At 31.7% G+C, this 25,707-nt stretch overlaps 2 protein-coding genes across 2 annotated transcripts; one reads left to right on the top strand and one right to left on the bottom strand.

Moving 5' to 3' along the window:
- The first annotated feature begins 1,387 nt into the window (after positions 1-1,387).
- Positions 1,388-3,643, top strand: LOC133193109 (perlucin-like protein). The gene is made up of 4 exons (XM_061329083.1): positions 1,388-1,550; positions 1,664-1,743; positions 2,292-2,376; positions 3,384-3,643. Exons 1-4 carry the CDS (start codon positions 1,388-1,390, stop codon positions 3,641-3,643), a joined length of 588 nt encoding a protein of 195 aa, XP_061185067.1.
- A 533-nt stretch (positions 3,644-4,176) lies between these two features.
- On the bottom strand, positions 4,177-19,066 carry LOC133193110 (receptor-type tyrosine-protein phosphatase kappa-like). The gene is made up of 17 exons (XM_061329084.1): positions 19,018-19,066; positions 18,358-18,560; positions 18,139-18,226; positions 17,452-17,525; positions 17,316-17,346; positions 17,044-17,141; positions 15,732-15,860; positions 15,477-15,622; positions 12,410-12,545; positions 12,076-12,216; positions 11,865-11,958; positions 11,604-11,677; positions 10,279-10,413; positions 9,681-9,806; positions 9,331-9,482; positions 4,608-4,743; positions 4,177-4,248 (listed from the first exon to the last, which is right to left on the bottom strand). The coding sequence occupies exons 1-17, from the start codon at positions 19,064-19,066 to the stop codon at positions 4,177-4,179; spliced, it is 1,884 nt and encodes a 627-aa protein (XP_061185068.1).
- Between the last annotated feature and the right edge of the window lie 6,641 nt (positions 19,067-25,707).

The following is a 25,707-nucleotide window of genomic DNA, read 5'->3' on the forward strand; positions in this document are numbered from 1 at the left end:
GAACGAAAATGACATGCATTTAAAATAAGTCTTAATAAATCACACGTTATTCAAAGGATTTGAACGAGTGATAAAAAGAATCTTACTGTATCAAAGTAACTACATTAATCGTATTGACACATCCATTATGATAATATTTGTTTCTGAATTCGAATAAAAAATGTGCATGTTTCATGTTACAGATTAAGGTTAACTGAAGCATTATATTAGTATTAAAACCATAAAAAGAAATGTGATGAAAACCTACCAGATCCGTTATTGACTCCAAGAAAAAAAAGAATATAAATCATGTGTATGCCTAGGGTAGCCATTGCAGGTAGCCGAAAGGAAGTTAAATGAAATATTTCCCTGTATGAGTTTTGGAAAGCAAAATAATTTATTTATATTAGTTTATGTTAATTCCTGTTGATAGATGGATTCAAAAGTTTGATAAAAGGAATGAATTGTAACTTAAACCTTAGAGCATGTAATAAAAAAAACTACCCCTTTCTCCTCGAGACCAAGTCCAGGGCATCATAAAAAATCTTCCTAAAACCTTTCTTGTGACATTTATGCATCCAAATGCCTAAAATTATACCTTACTAGCTCACAATTATCCAAACATCACTCATTTTTTCTAACAGGTTTAATAGACGCTACAAATGAGCCGTTCTGTAAACACAATAGGCATTTGACCATGATTGCCACCTGCGATGTCAGAGCAATGGCGCCTAACATCAAAATAGGCATATTGAGAAATTCAGACATTGAATACCTGAAACATTAAGAATATTAATTTTCTTGCAAATAATTTTAAATGGTTGATTTTAATAGCGTGTAAACTTTGTCATATTTAAAAAAAATGAGACATGATAAAAATCCTTTAATTATTCTGATAAAGGAATCTAATGAGGAACGAGCGTGTTTGAAATTAATAAGTAATAAGTTACAAAGATGGATGTAAAGACGAACAATATGGTACATATTACCGAACAACATGTACATTGACATTATTCTATGTCCCGCAGTGCATGATGACATAATTAATTATCATTGAATGCAGTATAATCTCGAAATTAAAAGCACTCAGAAATCTTGAATAATTAATAGAAGTATCATTAGGATATTCATCTGGTTCTATTCATTCATTCATGATTGTATACGATATTAGTTAACACACCACCATACAGTTATAACTAGCTTCAGGAGTGAAAGAGGTACATAGCATTGCTCAGTGATTACGTTGTGTCTTGGACTATTTTTCCTATATATCATAATCAATTTTGTCATTTTCTTAAATGCCAGTACCGTTTCCCAGTGCAAGAAAAAGACATTTTTCAGACCTTATCATTTTTCAGTCAAACAGCCAAGAAAATATTACATGTATATTTCAACCGTGCAAGGAGGCATGGATTATTGTGTTTCAGAGTGTGTGAGAGACCCAAAGTGTTCGTCCGTTCTATATAATTCTCCAAGTCAGTTATGTAAATTGTTACGTTGTTTGTTAATTCCTGAGTACATTATTCCAGATACTTCAGAGAATGGATGGGATTATCATGCCAGTGAAAATGGTAAAAGAAATTCAATTCTCTTTCTCTCTCTCTCTTTTTCATTTTGAAAATTACCAAACTAGTGATGCTATGAGTAAAAATTTTACTGTTTCTGTTTAAAAATATAATTTCAGCATGTAGTGACGGCTGGTTCCGGTTTGAGGATCATTGTTACTTTAACAACTTTACGGGCAGTAAATGGAACGATGCACAGGTATTTTTTTTTTATTATTTATGAATACGGGAAAGACAAAGGTCTTGAGAGAACTAATGTTATGAACTGCTCGGAATACGGTAAAATCACTCAGTTTCGGGGGGATTCAATTTAAGTTCGAGGAATGATTAGACCCACCAATTCATGTCCAACTCGAATTGTGAAATTTTCAGTTATGTAATATCATAGCACTTCTTCATCCACAAAATCAAATCCCCACTAACCATGCAATTTTTTCCCTCAAACCACAAAAATTTCACTCCAAGAAAATATGGAATTTTACAGTATTTTAAAGAGAAATTGTACATGAAAATTTATGCCTTCCTTTTCTCTTCATCTTATTTTCATCTTATTTTCCTCGTTTTGAAGCGAAAATTGTTTCATGTCATGCATTATTGAAAGAAATTAAAGAATTCAAATACTTTTTTTCTCTACGAAGGAAAAATAGATTTTGGTAGTTTTTGTTATTCAAATGTGCTTACAGTAAGTCAATAGTTCGTGAATTCCTTTGGTTCTGATAATTTTGTAGCATTTTTTTTTCATTGTAGAGTGTTTGCAATCAACATGGCGCTTACTTGGTGGAAATTAATTCGAAGTACGAAAATTTATGGCTTGATAGAGAATTAACTAATGGTAAATGAGGGTGATTCTGAATTCTTAAATGCAGACTTTGTTGAGGATAATCGAAAGAAAACTTGTTGTCTGGGGAGAATAAAATATAGATAGTGTTAAAATATCAATAACAGTGGACCGGTCTCGGTAGCTTAGTCGTAGGCGCTCTCTTCGTGATCGGGAGGCCCGGGTTCGATTCTCGTTCGCCGCGCCGCGTCAGACCTAAGACGTACATATAGGTTCCTTCCCAAAGCGCCCGGCACTAGAAGTGAGAGTCACGGGTCTTTCGGATGAGACCCTAAAAACTGAGGTCCCATGTCACGGTAGGCGTTGGCACAATAAAAATCCCTCACTGCTAAATAGCCCTGAGTGCCGAGTAAAGGTCTAAATTTGAAGCCTTTCACCGGCGTACGGTGACGTCTCTATATGAGTGAAATATTCCTCGAATTGGACGTTAAACAACATACAATCAATCAATCAATCAAACAATCAATCAAACAATCAACAACAGTATTAAAACTTAACATTAAATTGTTTGTTCATAACTAACCTACTGTGTATTGATAAATTTTATTTGAAACACATAATTTGATTTCACCATAAATCATCAAAATCAACTACACTTGAGGCAGGGGTGGTATATAAGTAGAATTAAATAATTCTTTTTAATATGCATGCAGAAAAGTAGTTGAACAAAGTCTATTTTCTACAACATTTTAGAGTATATATATAATTCTGTACAGATTCAAGATCTTATTCACTTGCCGAAATGCCGAAGTTCATGATCGAAGCATAAAATTGAAATATGACGTGGGAAAAGATGGCTCTACCTTAAAAATGTCAGAGAAATTGATAAATTAAAACATTTTTTGTATATTTCACAAGCGACCTACTACGTCTTCACATCCTTCCTTTGAAACACCCAATTTTCATTTCGAATTCATTTTAGGTAACGTACCACCGTACCCTAAAATAGATAAACCTTGATTTGCATGTAGGGAAATAATAATCATGCTTTTTATATACAGGTTTCTATTGCGGTGTCTCTATGTGGCATCTCTTTACACACGAGAGAAACCGCTGGATCGGAGCTACAGACATAGTGACTGAGGGTCAGTTCCTATGGAGTTTCTCTACCACTAAGCTGGATTTTCACAACTGGAGGAATGGAGAACCAAATAACAGACGCAAGGAAGAATACTGTGCCGTGATAATGAAGGACGGGCAATGGAATGATTTGAAGTGTTTCTGCAATCAGGGTTTTATTTGCGAGAAGAATTTGTTTTAGTTCACATTTCCTTGAAATAAATGTTAAAATAAAGGGTTTGAATATGGTATGACATACAACTTACTAGCTCTGTACTTGAGGTTTATTGTAGCTACTGTATAAATACTGTATATATATATATATATATATATATATATATATATATATATATATATATATATATATATATATATATATATATATATATATATATATATATATATATACTGTATGGAAGGTTTATATCAAGGAAGTTTTATCTATTGAAATTTTCCAAGAACATTTTAATTCCAAAATAATTATTAACATGCTTAATTTTAACATTAATATTGTATGTCTAATTCATCCGCACAGCATTAATACGCTTTTACAGGTACTACAGATATGATCAATTTAATAGTGAGTGATTTATCCTCGACCTCGTTCTTTCGTTGAGTTTCTTCTGATATGTACATATACAAAGCTCTGACAAAATATTATATTGCTTTTCCCTACAGGTCCTTTCTACTCAGTTCCGTATTAAACACACAATTTGGTTTTCTTTTTGTATTTTGTTAAATATTGGCATAAACGTTGTCCGTATTCAGGAAATCACAAACAGCTTTAAAACAGAATGCATATTCTTCCTGAAACAGAACAAGAGAATATTGAATGTTGTCTATTAATAAGAAACTTTTTGATGAATAATCTTTCTAGTAAATTCCTTTGTTTTTATTTATAGAAGTAGAATTTTGTATCAGATGATGATTCTCAATATTAATGTTGCAATATATATTGATATCTTGGATAGCAAAAATGAATCTAAAACATTTTTTGTGTCCCTGTATACAATGTTCAAATTTACAATAGCGATTCACAGAAAAAAAAATTACCATGTGTAAATATAGTACCAAAATATATTATAAAATATTTTATCTTCACATATTTTGTTTTTTAAGGTCTTTAGGAAATAACATACATAATCCATGGCAGTGAGAGTTACTACCTTGGTAGAAATCATTTCCGGTCTGCAACATTGCAATTGCTGAACAATGGTACATATGTCAACTTCATTGTCCTGGTGTAGCTGTTCTATTGCATTATATACAGCCATGAATACACCGCAACATGTTGCTCCGTCTCTGCATTAAGACCATTGAATATACATACAGGACAAAACAAGTTCTTTATTGTAGTCATTTTCTATTTTGCACCGTTTTAAATTCTTAATTTATCACTTAGAAATCGAATGTGTCTTTTTTATCCTTGAAAATTTAAGAGTCATTCTCTGTAATGACTTTAACTTTTATATAGGAGCTGTGGCACGCATAGTCTCAGAATTTCTCCAAACTCTCTATGATAAAAGTCTTTGATGCTGTAAACTAAAATCAGGCAAAAATTGGTTGCTACGTGTCATGGTTACCATAGCAACATGTCCTAAAGTTTGAAAAATGGCATTTTTCAACATGTTCAGAGTCCCACAGTTAACGTTTGCAGCAAAGCAAACAACTGACAAGGGTTGTTTCTGAAAGTTGAAGGCCTGATGTCTTAAATGCATTATAAACATGTTTGGTAAATCAACTATTACGTACGTTACTATGGAAACAAAGTATTCAAAAGTAATAATTTTGTTCATTTAATTTTATAAAGTCGTACACTTAAGAATAAAAACAATTATAGGTTGAAATGCAAGCATATAATAGACAAGAGATACATGTAACATATACCAAGGACGAAATATGATATTTCTTATAGGTTGGCAATGGTTGCCATGGTTTTAATACCACAAAGGGATTTTAAAATTACTCTCTTAGTGTTTTGATCTTATCCTATCTTTTTAAAAAGCATATTTCTATATAACTGATGATCAATTTTTAAAGGCGTTTGTGTGACCCTAATTTTCACATTTCAAAAAATTCAAATTCAATTCTTTAAATAGAGCGTTGCTATGGAAATTAGCCGAAAAAATATTCATAAAAATCTGAAAAATATTCTGTTTCCTTGGATACGTACCTTTGTATGTAGATTCCCAAAACTTTTATGATTGATATACATGAACAACTAACCTGACTTTCAATTTTGACTACCACCCAATCTCTAACTGGATGCAAAAAGCTGGCACATAGGATATAATATTGATATAAAATTAACAAAATCGAACATTTTCCCTTCTTGGTAACCATAGCAACAGAGTTGTATTTTTCAACAAACTTTATCAATATATGATATTCAACTTTAGTTCTACCAGATAAGTACTATTCAAGGTGAGAAAATGAATTTGTTTCTATATTAATTGGTAAGTAAATTACTAAAGCAGCAAACAAAATATCACTTTAAACAACTGGTATGTTGTTTCCATGGTTACATTGCAAAGCAACAATTAATCCCAATTTTTCTTATGTTGTCGGTGTTGCAAGGTCCTAAGGATGTATATGTGCCAGTCATGAATTTTATTGTTTTACCAAAAAATAGTAGCATTAACCCAATCTTAGCAACAGATTTCGCATGGATACACTGTGTTACCATGACAACCATGAAAGTTATTTATAGAATAATATTGCCAATACCTAATTACTTAAGGTCAAGTAGTTTTATTGTTTTTCTTTGGTTGTTGATTGAGTTTGATCCTGTAACATCTATAATTAGTGAATATTGAGCATTTTTCAGCATTTTTCAGCATCTAAAATGTATTCCAAATGTATCCATGGTTACCACTTACTTAGAGATAGATTCTAAATAGTTTCTTTATAGCATAAGTGGCAACAAGGTACAGTCCCTGAAACGTTCTACTTTCCAATTTTTCCGTTCGCTCACCGTTCGTTCACCGTTCGTTCAGCGTGCGTTCACCGTTCGTTCACCGTGCGTTCACCGTTCGCTCTCCGTTCACAGTTTTGCGTTCACCGTTCACCGTGCGCTCGCGTTCACCGTTCACAAAGCGTTCAGCGTTCGCTCTTCGTTCCGTTCACTTTGCGTTCACCTTGCGTTCAGCGTTCACCTATCGTTCAGTTTTCATTGTCATTCGGAACTCGGAAGTGAAAGGACTTATCTTTTGGTAGTTAAGGAGTTACAGGTTTTTTTTTTTTAAATTTATTAACTAACATATCGTGTTTGAAGAATCATTATTTCATGAGGAAAAATATCTACGATATATATTTTTATTATTCTAACTTAGCTGTTAGGTTATTTATTAAATTACTCTGGAAAATAAATGTTGTTACAAGCACATTCTGAAACCTATGTAGAACGATGCTGAAATATTAAATTTAACTAAGGGCAATGTGCAAATACTTCAAGCACTGCAACATTTTGTTGTTTTGTTAAAGACGACAAATCATTAATGGAGATATAATTATTCAAGTCAAATAATTACGCAGCAAAATTACGAAAATATTTATTTCTAATACGTTTTTTTTTTCAATTACTACGGAAAATATAATAGAACTAGTACTAGTTCTGAGAGTTATACATAGTACTGCGGATATCCTGTTAATTTATTATCTTCAGAACGAATTAAATTGATTGAGTGGTTAAAGGAACTATTTATTTAAAATGTAATGCACTACAGAATTTACTGTAATATGTAAAGTCTATAGTTATAGAGAAAAAAAAACTTTCTTCACCGTAACTTTATATGTTTGCCATTCGATATGATTAATACCCCCTCCTCTTTCCCCCTAAATCGGTGACTTAGTCAGTACCGTATTTCCAGAATATTTTAATTAACATTTAAAAAAAAAAAAGCTACGGTCTTTTTTAGAACAAAAATTTCAGTCTCAAAACAAACATGCATCTAAAAAAGTCACAAAACAATAGCAGATCAAAATGTACACGTGTCGGCGGTGGTATTTGAAATTGGCAGAGAGTGTGTTTCACATTCAAGTGTTAATGCCCAATGTATTTTACAAATTTATTATTCAAATGTTGGAATCAAATCTAGAAATGATAAAAATAAATGTTATAACTTGTTGGAAATACTCGTACTTCGTCTTCGATGTGACGAAACTTTCACACCTGCACAGCGTCGAATGATTTTGATTGACAGGACAAGCACGTGGACTTCGTGTGAACTTGAAGCAGGAAAATAAAAACGATTATGACTGTCAAACAAATGGATATGATTTGTTGATAAAAAAAAAAAATACTTTCACTGTCTGATATATTTAGAAATTTTTTTTGTGTGTTTTTGTGTGATATAGGTACAAACATTTGGTGAAGCCTGAAGGAGGGGGGCTAAAACTGAATATTTCTCTCACTCTCTCTCTCTCTCTCATTTGTCTGTTTAATAAAAACTATAACACCATATTACTTAAATATCAAGTTCTGAAAATTGAATTTATAACAAATAATATGGATATGTATCTTTGTATCATCATGATCTTGTCCGAGTATAATCACGGCCATCTAGAGATGCATGTAGACATCTGCTCAATAAATCATAATGAAAAATAGAAATGACACATAATATATTATTGTATTAAAAATTTAAAATACGAGCGTATAAATGTAATTAATTTTTTTTCATTACTTTACACGAAATCGCCTTGACACGGAGACACACACACACACACACACACACACACACCCTCACACACATATATATATATATATATACATATATATATATATATATATATATATATATATATATATATATATATATATATATATATATATATATATATATATGAATATAAGTTACAACCGCTTTAATTCATTCTATAAATCATAAGTTTTCTCTGATTTGTTATCAACTAAGAATAAACATTTTTATTTTCCAACTAAAAACAATATCTTTTATACTTCAGCGTTCGGCAACAACTGCAATGTTTTAATGCGATAAAAATCGTGTGATTAAAAACTTAATATGCATGCATCGTCTTTCTGAGGACAATTTTGGAGAATTTGTTTTATTGACTTAATTATTCATTCATTTGTTTTTTGCACCTGACATTATAATACAATAAAATAGTTTCAATGCAAGGAAAAGATCAGAGGCATTCCGAATATATCGTTCATCTTGCGTTCACCGTTCGTTCACCGTTCACTTTGCGTTCGCGTTTGCGCTCCGTTCGCGTTCTGCGTTCGCTCACCGTTCACCGTTCACACATCGTTCACCAAGTTGCGTTCAGCGTTCACACATCGTTCACTCACCGTTCGCTCTGCGTTCGTTCAGCGTTCGTTCACCGTTCGTTCAGCGTTCGCTCACCGTTCAAGTGGGAAAGTAGAACGTTTCAGGGACTGTATCATGTTTTTGTGAGAATGGTTTGTTTGTTTCTTTTAGTCTTTATTAAGGCTTAATAAAGATTCAAAGTAGCTGAAAATCTTAATTTTTTCAACTTTTCTGGCTGTTACCATGGCAACCAAGACACATAGCAATGAAATTTTGTTTGATATATGTTTCTGGTGTCAAGTTGTAATAATGGGCAAAGTTTCATCAAAATCGGTGACCATGCGTGGCAAAGAAGTTTAAGTGGTTACAGAGAATCACTTATTTTTTCCCATCATTCTTTTTATATTTTAAAAGTATTTTTCCATTGTGCCTTTGGATTTTCATAGCCACGTTTTTTTTTATTAGAACACACAAGGCAGAGACGTTTGAAATGACAAGTAAAATGACAATTATTTTTTTTTTTTTTAAAGTTTTATATCAATTTTTCAAAGTAATATATGACGCAACTTATTATTTCCACTTGCATATTCTTACGTATAACATTATAATAGATACGCACATGGGGACAAGTGTCAATGGTCCATCTGGTTCAGATTTTCGGTCAAGACTGAACTGTTTGATTAAATTTATCAACGTGGATGTATCAACAGGAAGTACGTCATCGATAATCCAATCAAGGCATTCATATAAATGAACATTTTGAGTTTTTCCCTTCTAAACATAAAAAAAAAATATTTCTTTTTAAATTATTCTTAAAAACTGTTTTGAAAAACTACTACCTTTTCTCTATGCATCTTGTTCTTTTAAAAGAAATAAAACAACAAAAACGTAAAACTATTTAACAATATGTTTTATGAACCATAATATTTTGATTTGTGAAAAAGTTATTATCTTCTAAACACAGTATACCTTCTTCTCTTTTATTTTTAGAGTTGTCTTTCGTATATCACTGTTCAAAGTCGACTGCACACTTCTGATAATTTCGTATGGGCCCAGCTTGAAATTCTTCACTTCCTCATCAACCCATTCTTTCATCTGTACGAAGTAAATAGAACATATATGACGCCATTTTTCAACATATGGACAAATAAAATATATGCAGGACATTATAATACATTTTTCACGATTTTTTTTTAAATACTCTTTGAACTTAATGCTATATTACTCACAGGATATTTTCATTGATAATAGTTTTTGCTATGTTTATGGTTTTTTTTTTTAAATTTTCTTTTTATTTTTAAGGATTTCACCTTAGGCTTGACAATGCATTGAATCAAAAGTGTTAAAAATTACCTTTCTACTTTTAAAACACATTTGTTGATAACAAATTTTTTAAATAGGTATAGTCCTCTAGGAAAAATTAGAATTTTTCAATTTAAATTTGTAAATGATACAAATTTGAATTGAAAAATTCTAAATGTTTGTAGAGGACAGTATGGATGAGAATTCTATGGATGAATGCACATGTTCTTATTTACATGCAGATATGAAGTACAAATTGCGTTACCTCTCTGATGCCTGACAAAGGATTCAAAAATATAAGGAAATGTGACTCTTGATCAACAAGCAAGCGAGCTAAATCGATGGCAGCACCAAACACTGGAAGTTGAGCAGAAATAAACTCACAGGGTCGAGTGAAAGACTGGATGTGAAAAAAAAAAAATCAACATTCTTTTTTTAAATTCTTGACAATGACTTTCACATTAAATTCTGGGATAACAACAGTATTCAAGTTCAAAGTCTATTTAAAAAAATACACAGCTAGGTTAAGGCTGTCCGAAGGCTTAATATGCATTAAATATATACTATTTTATATTGAGCAATGTTTAGATTTCAATTTGTAATCTATGTATGCATACACAGTTAAGTTGTAAAGAAAGTTGAATAAGGTATTAGAAAAAAGCGTTTTTGTGATGTCACATGACTGTGTTGATCACGTGACGGACACTTATAAATTTTCTTAAATGTTGCACAAAAATCGCATCGGCACAAGTGAAATACAAAATTATTGTAATCGGCTTGTTACATAAACCAATTAAACGTATTCTTGGGTATATATAAAGTGCTGGGGGCAAGTCTGAATTTTATTTCATTAGAATATATTTCACGAGAAATTCAACTTACCCATATACAAGGGGTCATTTTCCACTCTTCATCGCAATTTATACAAAATAGGATAAATTACATACAATCCCCCAGCAAAATTCAGTTAGAGAACATATTTCTCTAGTAGATTCACACAGAATATCTTCAATAAATCCTTATTATTCATTTGTGCCAGTCTAATATATATAAGATTTATAGATTCTAACTCTCTCTATAGACACGTAAGGGGGAAATTTCACATCCCTTTTTTCAATTGTTTGAATACGTACATGTTAGAAAAGAAAAAGTAATAACGATATTATACTGCAAATATTCACCATCATTACAGCCTTAAAACAACAATTCAGACACACGAATTAAACATCAACATAAAAAAATTCTACATGTGATGTGAAAGGAATGTAAAAGTTATGACTCTTTCCCCGTCATGTCAGCTCAAGTATGCATTGACTTGACGTCATATGCCATTATGACGTCATATCTAGGTAGTTCAGGGAAATTACTTCGACTGGTACACTGTGACATTCTTCGGACAGCCTTATCCTAGCCGCGTATATAAATAACATTTCAAACAACATTAACAAACAGAAAACCATGTATTTTCGTGGCCTGTTATCATTCAAACAATTATGCAGTGAATGAAATCTTGAATTGTATTTTTATGATTATTTTAAAATCATTCACTAAATAGTAATCGTTTTAATGTAACTATTCATGAAAACATACCGATAAAGCCACTGCGTTGTAATAATAATCTCGACCTCGAACGTAAGACGTCAAATACACCAAGTGCTGGTCAACTGCGTGAAGTGTAAAGTATGGTATCATAAATGCAGTATTGTATAATTTCTAAATATTTATATAATTAGTAATGTTGTTAAGCATTGCCGTTTAGCACAATTTCATTTTATAGGTACAAGTGTGTCTTTTAAAAGAATAAAAAATACAAGTTGTGGTATACGTATTTATTCCCTTTGCAAACAGTACCTGGTAAAACAGATTTCGTAGAGTTCAGTGCGAGATACTTCATACCCATTTTAAAATCGTTTGCATCATAGGCTGGTTTTAAAGTTGAAAGCTTCTATAAAATCACAAATGAACCAAATGAATCGATTTACTGTACGTTAAAGCCATCTTATGCTTAAAAAGTAAGACAAAAGAAAAAACTAACTGAAATATTTAAAACTATGAAATTTACGTTGAATTCATCTGCTATTTTTTTCCTTGTTTCTCGAGCGTTGCTATCGCTATAGCATTTTATAAATTCTTCACGTTTGACGAACCCTCCTTTTCTTCTGAAGAACTCGTACAAAGCCTTATGCAGAAAGACGTATTGATCCTGAAAATCACAAACGGAAAAAAAAGTATCATGATTTTTTTTATCTTTTACCTTATTAGCATTTCCTTCTTTTTCTTTCTTTTCAAATTTCCGTTAATACAATGACTTAAAACGTGCTGATTGAAAAATGCTGGTTGAAAGGAATGCTCGTATATTTCATTTAAGAAGATACTCTGTAAACACTCAAACGTACTGCATTCTGAATTAAGGTCATTCTGTCCTTACGCATGGCCTTGACATACTCTATGACATTGACCTTGCCCGTTGCATTTCCACAGCTAGTCAGAACGTCAAAGGCAATGAAAATCCCTGTTCGTCCAATTCCGCCACTGGAAAACATAACAAACTTTATCTTGAAATATAACGAATAGTATTCAACTTAAAAGTCCATTCAAACAATACAAATCAAGGGCAGAGCAAACACGGACATCTAAGACATCAGAGGTATGATCAAGTGCCTTGGAGGAGGCCCACCCGCCATGTGCTCCTTGTCATGATCGGGGAAAATGGCAAAATCCGTCGACAATTCAGTTTTAAATGAACAATTGATATGAAAAACGTCAGGTCAGTCAGCATTTGACTTCATGATAGATTGTACTTTCTGACAAGGTCATTGTATCTACCATGGAACTTACTATTTCTGATTACAATTTTTGAAAGAAAAATGAATTCAGTTTCAACTTTGAATTAATAAAAGCCCCGTGTTGATTAATTAGCAATTTAACTTGAAAGCTTTTATAATTGGCATACGTTATGATTATAACAAAATTTCTTCTAAATATAACCATATACCTTAACGCACTTTCTAAGCAAACGCTGAACATTGATATAACGATATAGCCTTAAGGTAGAACCTATGTCGAAAAAGTCTTTGTCACAAGACTTTCAAACTTTTCAAACTGATAAATTAGCACTCGCTTATCAATAAATTAAAAATATATGGTATGTTTCCTTGTTATTAAATGTAATACAGTCTGTGCAACTTGGAATGATAACTTAGGCTGCGAATACATATTTTAAGACTTTTTAATTGGTACTGGTCATAAAGAGAATATAGAAAATCATAAAAATACTTCTTCAAACATCGTCGTTTATAGACTTTATTAACTGAACCGTATCATAAGCAATATTATTCAAGAATAATTTTTTTTATTCAATTGACATAAAAGATTAAGTCCACATTTCAACGAATATAGGCAAATGTGCTCAATACTTTTTGACTCAATAAAGCATCTAAATTTGTAAATATTTTTCAAGTCTTTGTCAGAATCTTTTCAATTTTTAATATGATGAAGAACATACCCAAATAATTTAATTTTGTTTGTATTCTAACCTCTGATTGGTTAATATCCAAAAAGGAACACAAATTATTTCTGTATAACCTGGTTTGGTATGGGGACACCCCCCCCCCCTGACAACCAGCTGAATCATCTGTATCCATACAATCCTCTCATTTCCAGTCCTTGGGATTCATGGAAAATTCCAGATTTAATAAACTTCAAACAATAATTCGATCTTACCACATGTAAACAAACAACAAGGCTGCTAGGCCTATGTATCAGTTTTTACCTCCCCTTGCTTCCCATCACTTCCGTTACTTCCGTTACTACGGTTGTATTATTGAGCGACAAATTTGAACTAATAAAAAGTAACGAAATTTTACACCCATAGTTATTTAATGATTTTGAAATTAAATTATAAGGAATGACTCTAATTCTTGGCCAAATTATTCGAGTATAACCTGGTTTGGGTCAGTTTACGCTGTTTTATAATCCGCTTCGCGGATTATAAAGCGTAAACTGACCCAAACCAGGTTATACTCGAATAATTTGGCCAAGAATTAGAGTCATTCCTAAAATAATTACAAAAAGTGATAAAAATATATACTTTTCCCCAAAAAACTAATAAGAGACACTATTTATCAATACTTCTTTTGTTGACCTTTTTGCACTTATGCAAGATAATTATTAAATGACTGTTTGGGATTACATTCAGATTTACAATGTGAATATTTGTCAAAAAATGTATTTTTTTTTATTTGAAAAGATAATATTTTAGGGAAACATTACTATTATACATGAATGATTAAATAATTATGAAAAGGAAAGCAAGTCATTTCATGATAGACATTACAAAATTTACACACAACCCTTAACAGATCTTATCCCGGGAACAATAATTCGCAAATCGGTGATTTATCATATCCTGGTGAACTTGAGATAAAAGATACCACAGAGTCTGACACATCTGTTTCATATCTGGATATTTTACTTGAAAAAGACTTTAATGGTAATCTAACAACCAAGCTTTATGATAAACGTGATGACTTTAACTTTTCAATTGTCAACTTCCCTTACTTATGCAGCAATATACCTTCATCACCTGCATAAAGAGTATATATCTCTTAGTTGATTCGATACGCAAGAGCATGCTCTACGTATGTACAATTTCTAAAACGAGGTAAATTATTGACAAATAAGTTGATGAAACAAGAATATCAGCTGTCTCCTTTAAAGTCATCATTTCGTAAGTTCTATGGTCGATACAATGACCTTGTCAGCAAATACAATTTATCATTGAGTCAAATGCTGACTGACGTTTTTCATACTAATTGTTAGGCCATTATTTACACACTGAATTGTCGACGGATTTTTCCGTTATTTCCCAATCATGACAAGGAGCACACGGAGGGTGTGACCGGTCGGCAGGGGATGCTCACTCCTCCGTGGCACCTGATCCCACCTCTGATGTTTGGAGGTCCGTGTTTGCTCTGCTCCTATTTTGTATTGTTTAATGGACTTTTGAGCTTGAATACTGTTCGTTATCTCCATATATTTCATCTAGAGATTTTACGTACATTAAAGAACAATAAAAATAGAAGCGAGTAATTTTATTTCGCGAGAGATGCTTCTTGCGTAATTACGCGATTTATTCCTCGCGTATATATAGGAATCTACAGTAATTATTGATCTTGATGCATTGACCTTGCAACTCCTAATTTTAGAAAAGAATCCCTAGTATTTGTTTTTAAACCTTGAATACAGGATTTAGTAGAAAAAATATATATGTTACTTTCTATGATTTTTTAATGAAACAAATTTTAGGTATGAAGTATAGTATGTGACTTCTCTTTTGACCTTTAATGGTGCTCTTGAAGATAACATATATATTTTTGCTTGAAGCACTCTAAAGTTTTGTTTAATCTAATGACAATATTTTTCTTTTAGCAATAATGCATGAGAAATGATATTTTCTTCCACCTGCAATGTACGACAATTGGATGCTGACTTGGGATCATTTTGTGTCTGAAGTGCCTATGAAAGACGACAAAATTCAATGGATTTGGAGTTCCATGATCTGACCATCGGGTGTAATGAAATTGCGTGACCATTCTTGACCCAGTGACCTAAAATCCATAATTGTCATTATAAATCTTTAAAAAAAAAGTAACGAATTAAGTGAGTATTTGCTCGTAGAAAATGTTATTATATAAAAATTAGCACTTATAAACTTACTCTTTTCTTCCGCAAAGTCATTGTCCTTATCATATAATTTGAATACATCTTTTCTTCCTCTAACCTTATGGAAAAAAGGCCTAAATCTAATTCCTCTCCTTGGCCTGGCCAATATTGGTGACATTTGATCTGTAATAAAACGCCTCTTCTTAATCTGTATGTGTTAATTCTTTCTAAGTAAATAGGAAATTCAGTTAGTGGCTTTGAATTGTCTAAATGTTTTCTTTGAAATTAGAAAGTGTTAGAGGTTTGTTGATTTAAGCATTGTGAACATTTTAGAAATTATTTACTAAGTAAGTATATAAAAAAATGAAAATTCCAAAAGCGCAATTTAAAAAATAAAGTTAACAAAGCCGTATTTCGCCAAGTGACTTCTACTGAAAATTTAATAAAAATTGAAAGCAAAAAGTTAATGTACTTCTCTACAACACACAAAATAAAAATAGCGCGATACCCTTTTTCTTATCTAATTTCTTACTAATGGTTTTCCGAAAAATACATAGTTGAATTTTGAATCATGAACACTTGGATCTCGAAATGTTCTGGTTATGTTGACGTTATTTTTGAAGTTCAAACACCTTATTCTATAAATATTTAACGCTTGATATTTCGAATTTTTATTTGGTGCAATTGAATTGGAGATAAGGAGGTTCAGGATTTTGTAAGCATCCACGTATTTTTAGACCAATTTATAATAATGGATACAATGGAATTATTTTCTCAGACATCAAATATCGGGACGTCGGATTGCAGTTTGGTTCGTCTCCCTAACCAGCACCTTTTGTGAGAATAATCTTTGTATGTTTATCTGATATGGACTTTTTCATATAAAAGTATTCCCTCAATTCGTTTAGAATACAAATTTCTCATTAAATCTAATTTTCCACATCCAATGAAATAAGATTTCTTTCCGTTTTATCCTTTGCATTCCATTTATTTTCTTTCTTTTTCTCTTCCCCCTCCCGTTTGAAAAACTTCACTATATCCGTCTAATATACCTGTACAAAAGATGAAAACGTTAAAGGAGTAGGTATCTCTCTTCTGAAAATGTCCGTCGAATACATTTAAAACTTTGCAATTATCGGAAAAATGTGGACCTGCTATTGAGTGCCTATAGTCTGAGTAAAAATAAAGAGATTTTCCCAAGACGTCACTGCTAAATTTGAAATTAACGATGATTTATAATAACGTAAATTCTAATTATAGTTAACGGACCTCATTACTGTGAAAGCATTATTAAAGGTGCAAGCCTTTTAGAGTTTAGAATTTTATTCTCTATAAGCATCAGTAGCCTTTTATGATAAATGCGCACCGTTGAACCTTCCTGGAGATTTGTTAACATGACGATGTAATCTACATTCTCCTGCCAAACCATTCTCCAGTGGTCAACCACTGTATTTTCTCTCGGTCCTAAGAATTTATATTATTATTTCTGATCTAATTATTACATTAAAAAAAGAAAGCCTGTAATACTTAAAGAAATAATTATTTTCAAGCAAATGTAAATAAAAGGAATTAAACATACGCTTTATTATCTATTATTTTATCTACCTTGATACAATTATTTGAAAAATATTTTCCTACCTTGGCATGCAATGTACTCAGGTTTTCCCTTCTTTTTAAATCAAAACAATTAACATTTAGTTCAAACATTCTAAAAATTGTCAAATTAATTTTCAGGTTATTAATTTTCACGTTAAATCAATTGCTACATACGTACCTCAATAAAATTTGCATTTATATAATCCGAGGTATAGCCATTTTCAAGCTCTAATTTCACCCTGGAATGGTCATCTTAAAATAATTTAATAAACATGTAATTTAATTTTAGTTGTAACACGTCATTTGATTGGATAAAATATTAGTCTATAATCGCATGACCTGTGTTGCCTACGTCACAATGACTTACGTCAAAAACGTATCAATCCCCTAGGCGTTACATTTAAAATTTGCTCAATTTGAAGGAATTTTTGAAAGATAATTTGACTTAATTTCAAAACTTCATAATGGAAAATTGAATTATTAGGAATGGATTTAATAGCTACCCAAGTTATACTGGTATAACCTGGGTTGGAACAGTTTACGCTTTAATATAAACTGCTTTGCGGTATATAAAGCGTAAACTGCCCCAACCCAGGTTATACAGTGTAACTTGGGTAGCTATTAAACTCATTCCTTAAATAACTGAAATTTTGATACAAAACTCCTAGCCTTATCTATAGTCATGGTTTTGGTTTAGTTCTTTAATTTTCCGGTAAGTTTTTTTTTTTCTTTTGGTTCATTATTCTTAAAAACCCAGAAGGAATACTTCATTAATCTTTAGTTATTAATCCGATGAATAATCTTCAATTAAAGTAGAGAATAAAATGCATGCAGATAAATGAATGGAATACGTTATATTTCTTACAAGGAAAGGTCGTTTTAAATCTGTTCTTAAGCAAGTTTTCTTCCAATTTTGCAGCGGTACAATCAAATCGTTCCCCACATGGAAGAGACTGCAAAAATTTTGAAATTGTTAACATTGTATTCAGTGTAAAGACTTATAGCAAGACATTACAAAACATGCAATTATTGACTTTTACTTTCTTTCTGTATGATAATATTTAAGCAAATTATTTTCAACAACCTTGAATTCCTTTTTGAAACCTTCAGTTTCGTTGGATTCCTTCTCTTTAATTATATTAAGAAGGTTAGTTACATCGATGTCTTTAGCCACAGTCAAATTATTGTAGTAAACAGTCTCTTCTGGGTTTTCTTTTTGTGGTTCCTCATCTGGATCTTGTATTATTACAGACACTGTAGATTTCTTGTTGGTCATTTGACTCATATCTAAAACAGAGAAAGTCCCCCTAATGAAACATTATGAAACAAGATGTGTTTGTGAAACACTATGCACCCGGCGGCAACAAAGTTCGAAAAAGCTATTTTTAGCGTATAGGTCACAGTCAAGGTACAAGGTCATTGACCTTGGTGTCATTTGAAAGAACTTAATTAGTGGAGTATGCATACCAAATATGAAGTCTCTATCTCCTATGGTTCAAAAGTTATGGCGAAGGTTAAAGTTGATAACAGACAGACAAACAGACAAACAGACAGACAGGACAAAAACAATATGCGCCCCCGATCTATCGATCCGGGCGCATAAAAAAAGCACGTCTTAATACGATACTAGAAATTGTCTGGATTTTTTTTATTATATAGTCCATATTGATACTTATATTTCACGAATTTTATAACATTAATCGGATGCTTTGTACGTAAAAAAATTAAGATATTTTTCACATACCCAATGTACTATGTCTCATAGCCTTGTATGAAACACTGCCTGTTGACATTGCCACTTTTCTCCTTGATCTGAAATTTTATGACTATCTACATATATATAAACTATGCTAACATATTTTCTGTGTGTTATTTATTTTTCCTTGTTTGGATAATAAGCTAAAAATACAATGCATACACTCTTTAAAATGACGTTTTTATTGATAAATTATTATTGATTTGAATAGCAACTGTACAACTCATACCGACCTACAGATGACAGTTGAGGCTAAAGTAACAATAAGTAACAGAAAACCTCCAACTCCAGTCCCGATATAGACTAATATTCCGAATATATTATGATCACTTTTAGTTACTCCTGAAATAAAATCATTAATTGCATTCATAAGAATGTAAGAAGGAGTATCCAAACTTTTATACAAAATAATCCAAATTGAACATTTGTTATAAATAAGCATGCAATGTAAATTATATAAGTACAGAATTACCAATCTTTGTAAAATTCTTTCTCACAGTAAAGATAATTGATGAATTATAACTCAGAATTTGTTATGCCGACCCAAATTAGTTAACAAATTCGAATAACAAGCAAATTCAAAGAATTGTGGTCCCCCGTTGTCGGTGTCTTAGTGGGTGAGATGCCATTATTATGGCATATTTTGTCAAATATGAACGCTCTATCACATGTCATTCAAAAGTAATCATCAAAGTTTTTTTTTAAATTAGGTCAAACATGAAGGTCAACGTCAAGGGGTAAAAAATCATAGCAAGCTCGTAAACATCTTGTCACAGGTTATGCACACGTCAAATATGAAAGCCTTATCTCTTCTCAATCAAAACTTGTAAGGAAAAATAACATTATGAAAAGTAGGTCAAACATTAAAGCAAGATCACTGGGTCAAAAATCATAGTGTATTTAGAAAGGTCTCGTCACAGGTAATACACATGTGTAATATGAAAGCTCTATCTCTTCTCATTTTAAAAGTTATGACTAAGGTTAAAGTATTTGAAAAGTAGGTCAAACTTCAAGGTCACGGGTCAAAAATCATAGTGTATTTAAAAGAACCTTGTCACAGGTAATGTACATGTGTAATATGGCAGCCCTACCTTTTCTCTTTCAAAAGTAACGGTCAATTTAAAGTAGTGTTATTTTCTTTGAAAAGCAGGTCAAACTTCAAGGTCAAAGGCACGGGGTCAAAAATCATAGTATATTTGAAAAGGTCTTATCACAGGTAATGCACATGTGAAAAAGGAAAGTCTTATCTCTTCTCATTCAAATGTTATGATCAAGGTTAAAGTTTTTGTGACAGACTGACAGACGAACAGACGAATGGGATTTAATGTTCCCTAGGTTTCGCGAAAGCGGGGGACAATACGCGAAAGAGTTATAATATTCATCGGTGTATAGAGTCGTTCATTTAAATTTTACTCGTAAATATTCTTTATGAAGAGTTGTACAGACTGCTTAAAATAAAACTTGAGACATATAATGTAATTATTTCAAGTAAACGTGTTAAGAAAATAGAAGTTTAAAAAATCTCAACGATTTGATAATGTCTCCTAGATTAAACTTGTGGCATTGCAAATCGAGTTTGTTATGCTAGTTGACATATGTATTGGAAAAATGTATTGAAACTGTATGAGTCAGGTAATAGTCACGACCAACATCGTAAAGTAAACAGTTTTGTCTCCGTAAGAACAATGTCCTTTTCTGTGCATGCATGTAACTCTAAGTAATTATAATGATTGATCTTTTTTTCTAGTTTACTGTGTTCACTTATAAAACTGTTGTATAAATATATATTTTGACAAATGCATGAAATTATCCAGAAAAAATAAAATGATTTAAAATAAGTACCCATCAAAATTTTCTTCGCAGCCATAAACACACTTCCCATTTTCAGGATTGCAGTTGTTATTAAGACAATGTACACTACAGGTTTCGTTGCATTTTTCTCCCCAAAATCCCTTTACGCAACCTTAACAAATATTTAGAAACTTCGTACAACTACTACATAAAGTAAACGTAATTGAAGTTCAAGTAAACATAATTGAAGTTTTAAAAAAGTTCGAAAACACAACAGCCTTAAAAAATGAAAAACATTAAAAGGGTCACACCTCTCTTGTAGGTGTCATAATTTACGAACCTTTGATTGATGAACATAACGATAGAAATCATTTTCAAATATTCACAAAGATTAAAAATTGAAAAATGAGCAAAGAAATTCCATTGTAAAAAAACAGATCTTGGATAAGGTGTTATGGAGGACCCCCCACCCCCTTCCCCTTGTTAATTTGCACTAAAAATAACATTGCAAGAATTACATTATCGTATGGATAAAAAAGTTTAAATAAACGACATGTTTTATTTGTACACAATGTCTTTTTAGTGACCATTGAAATATTTATTTTCAATATGATGTTGATACCCTAGCAACATTTTCAGAAGTCTAGCTTTCATATTTTACACTTTTTTTAGACTTAGAACATGCTCCTGATTAATGATATAATTGCGAGACATAAACCTCCAGAAGATGATAATGGTATACATGTTTTGGTTTATGAATAATAGGAATAATTCAAGGTCAAGAGTGTTCTACATGTTGACTTAAGGTCATACTTGTATCTAAAAAGTCAATATTGCTTTAAAGAAGGTGACACAAAAATTTGCTATAAGACATGGTTTCAGATATACCCTTTTTTAAAATAGTTTTTAAACTTAATTGTATAACAAAAATAGTGTACGAAAATCTGCAGATTGTCTTATTGAAAAAAATCAATTAAACTACAACCCTAGAAAATGTAAATTCGAGACTAAAGTGATACTTACCATAAACTTCTACTTCACAGATTTCCAGAACAGGTCCCGTTGATTCTGTGTCGTTAGCGTAATACTCTGTTTGTATTATGATATACCTCGCAGTCTGTGTGCACTTTATATCAGTTATGTTAGAAGGATAATTCGGAAAGGTGGTATTATCCGTGTAACATCTGAATCTTCCTGTATTATTTGGGTTAGAAGCTGAAGTGTTAGAGACATCAAGATAGAACTTTCGAAATCGAACTGGTCTCCATGTGTCTATTTTTTCACCTATTAAAAATATATATATTTAAAATAAAAATATAGTTTTTGTGATACTTTTACTTGCAATAACGAAAAATGCAGAAATTCAGTTTGAGAAGATTCTATAAAAAGTTTAAATGACCTGCATTATGGAGAGTTAAATAACTTTGTAAAAGATTTAAATTACCACCGAAGACAAAAAAGTAATAACTAACTAACTAGCTAACTAACTAACTAACTAACTAAATAAACTAGAAATATATCCATAGGACATGAATGCCCCGCCCACGGTTCATTAGTAATGCAACATGAAAATTTGTAGTAGTGTACTAAGCTTGATGAATATACCTTGAATAGTTCCAAATACACAATATAAATATTAAAGTAAAATGTCATTGGGAAGGTCAGGTAAAAAAAGAAATAAATACAGTTGACAAATTCTTATTAAAAATGTATCAGTGCTTACAAATAAAATATCTAGAATACTTTCTTTGAACACAAAAACAAATTTGAGAATATCAAGGTGAAAGGAAAGGTCAAGGTAAAAAAAATCTTGGTGAAGTTGAATAACTCTCCTCAATATGTATCGGCATATCAAATTTGATAAAAAATATCTTGATTTGTTTCTTGATTAATTGATTGTATGTTGCTTTACGTCCTGTTCGAGAATTTTTCACTCATATAGAGAGGTCACAATATAGCGGTGAAGAAGCGCTTCAAATTTAGACCTTTACTCGGCATTCAGGGTCATTGAGCAGTGGTTCTTTATCGTGCCAACTCCTACCATGACATGGGGCCTCGGTTTTTAAGATCTCATCCGAAGGACCCGCAACTTTCACTTTAAAGTGCCGAGCGCTTGGCGAAGGTACAGTAGCTACCTATTTTTATCGACTTAGGTCAGTCGCGGCCGTGATTGGAACACATGACCTCCCGATCACGGAACGGTTGCTCTACTGACTGAGCTACCGTGTATTTAGATTGATTCTTTGAAACTATTCTAAACAAAACGTTAAAATCAAGGTCAAAGAAAAGATTAAGGTAAGAAATGTTGATGCAATTGAATAGCTGTCTGCAATATGTATCAGCACATGAAGTTTGATAATCTAATATCATTAATAGTTTAGGTTTTCTTTCAAACTTAGCCAAAACAAAATTAATAAAAAGAAAGCGAAGTCAAGGTCATAGGAAATGCCAAGGTAAGAATGTTGATGAAGTTGAACAATTATCATCAGTTTGTATCAGGATATAAGGCTGGATAAAACTATCTTGAAACTTTTCTTTGAAATTAAGCTAAACACAAATTTGAAAAATAATCATATCAGAAAATGAATTTTGAAAAAAAACTGTCTTGAAAAGTTTCTTTGAAACTGAGCTAAAAGCAAAGAAAGACGAGAGGAAAGATGGAAGGACTAACGGGCGGAATGAGGGAAAAGGGACATGGGTATGATAAAAGTAAAACATAAAATGATAGAGTAGAAAAGTAATGGTCTAATTCAAAAGAGTTTTAAAAGTAGAAATCGGGTTTATATTTCTTACTTAATATTTCCTGAGATCAAAACACGCGAAACTTTCGAAACAGAAGTAGCTTTTTGTTTTGTAGTTGTGCAAAATTTAAAAAGGAGTTCTTATTTCATTTGGCTTCGCCAGTGTAATCACCTTCATCTCTGTAATATATCCTTATTCTTTCTAGTCTGGAACCATTTATCAAATCAACTTCATACCACGCGGATTCACTTCTACTTAAGGCTGTATGTGAGCAATTCATCTCATCCTGTGCTGTATTTCCATCAATCCCATACAAAGCAGTTTGATTTCTGTATACTGAACTCTGATAAGGTACTGTTGCTTTCCTTCGACTTAAATTTTCTGCAGAAAAAAAATTATATACTGTTTTTGCATTCATAAAAATATCGAAAAATTATTTTTATCCTAAAATAATGTAAAGTAAGAGAGTACGTCTTTCTTTCTTATTTTGATACAAAGACCGTCGCAGAACAATTAAGGTGCCCAATGGAAATGTTGCTGATTTAAAAAAAAATCATATTCTAAATCAGGATGTAGATTCATTTAACTGATTACTGGACAATTATGGTTATTATCTTTATATTGAGGACAATTTGATTTCTTTTCAGACTTGGCAGTCACGTGATTTAGCACATATACTTGCAGCATAGAGGTCACCTTTACATTCAAATAGTGCAATGACGTACATAAGTAAAAACTCTAAATATACTTTATAAATATTTTCTACACCCATCTTTGTTTGTGAACAGTGCCGTGAATATACAATTTCTTAGTTTAAATCATATTTGTATGACTGAATGCTGCATATTTTGCTGGTCAACTGCATTAAATATAGAAATAATTAATTCATTTTCAAGATTTCACCAGTATTACTCATGCAGCACATTTAAATAGCATAATATTTCTAGAGTTTATATGTAAAAGCTTACAATGATACATTGAGTGAATGCCCTTGCACTAGAACGATTTATCAAGACCCTTACTTTACCCACCATGTACCTGAATACAAATACTCGACAGAATCAAAATAAGGAGAGAATGTGAATAAAATCATAAAAAAGATTCTGCATCCAAGTTAATAGCCTCATAAATATCTGCAAATAATATTCTATTCAATTATTTAATACATTGTTTATTGCAATAAATTTCTTGATCAGCCTCTCCCTGCATACAAACTATGTTAAGTTTAAGGAAATGACACCACATCGATAAGTGCATCGCAATCAGTAGTTTGTTTAATATTTTATTGTGTGGGGTTTAAACAAACGACAAATAGCGTGCTATAATAAGTTGTAATGTAGCTTAATGCTACTGTACAGTTAAAAATCGAAAATCATTTCATTATGTGGTATTTAAAAAATTGTAAGATTTGTGTGATGTCATAGCTTATATATTCGGTACAAATTAGGCTGTGTTTCCTTTTTTAGCCTTAACTGTGCTGCGGTGTAAATGTGTTCCATAACATCATCTTTCCTTTCAATACTTATGGACAATGTCTATAAAGCGCACGTTCCGAGTCGCTTTGAAGTAAAATTGCTAGTCTTTTGAATGAAACTTTGACAACTTAGGCAACCTAGGCTCCGGTCAAGGCAGCCAATGGCACGATATATATTCCTTACTGCTCATTGGCCCTGAGTGCCGAGTATAAATTCTAAATCTACAGCCCTTCAACTGTATCTGGTGACGTCTCTATATAAGTGAAAAATTCACAACAAAACAAAATACAAACAATCAGTCAATCCTCATTTATGTATGCCGCAATGTTTATATCATTTTAATCTTTGTTGTAGGCAGTAGAAGATACCCATTGTGTAATCTGTTGCACGGAACGAATTAACAGGTCACTATAGATTTATTCTATTGAAACGCATAAGAAAAAGGGCTATTTTATTTAAATATAACACTCCAAGTGTGTCTTGTCAGACAAATCATTGTTAGATATACAATGTAGAAATTGTTTATTTACACACGTCATTAACGTTAAAACTACGCATGCATGTTTGTTAGAAAAGAACCTTAATACACATTGCATAAAAAAATAGGAAGTTTGAATCGGGGAGATACTGGACAACTTTATTAATTTTCTTATATTGTATAGATAAGAAA

This window comes from Saccostrea echinata, unplaced genomic scaffold (genome assembly GCF_033153115.1).
Source record: "Saccostrea echinata isolate AGI-Se365-2 ecotype Australia unplaced genomic scaffold, CSIRO_AGI_Sech_v1 ptg000027l, whole genome shotgun sequence".
NCBI lineage: Eukaryota > Metazoa > Mollusca > Bivalvia > Ostreida > Ostreidae > Saccostrea > Saccostrea echinata.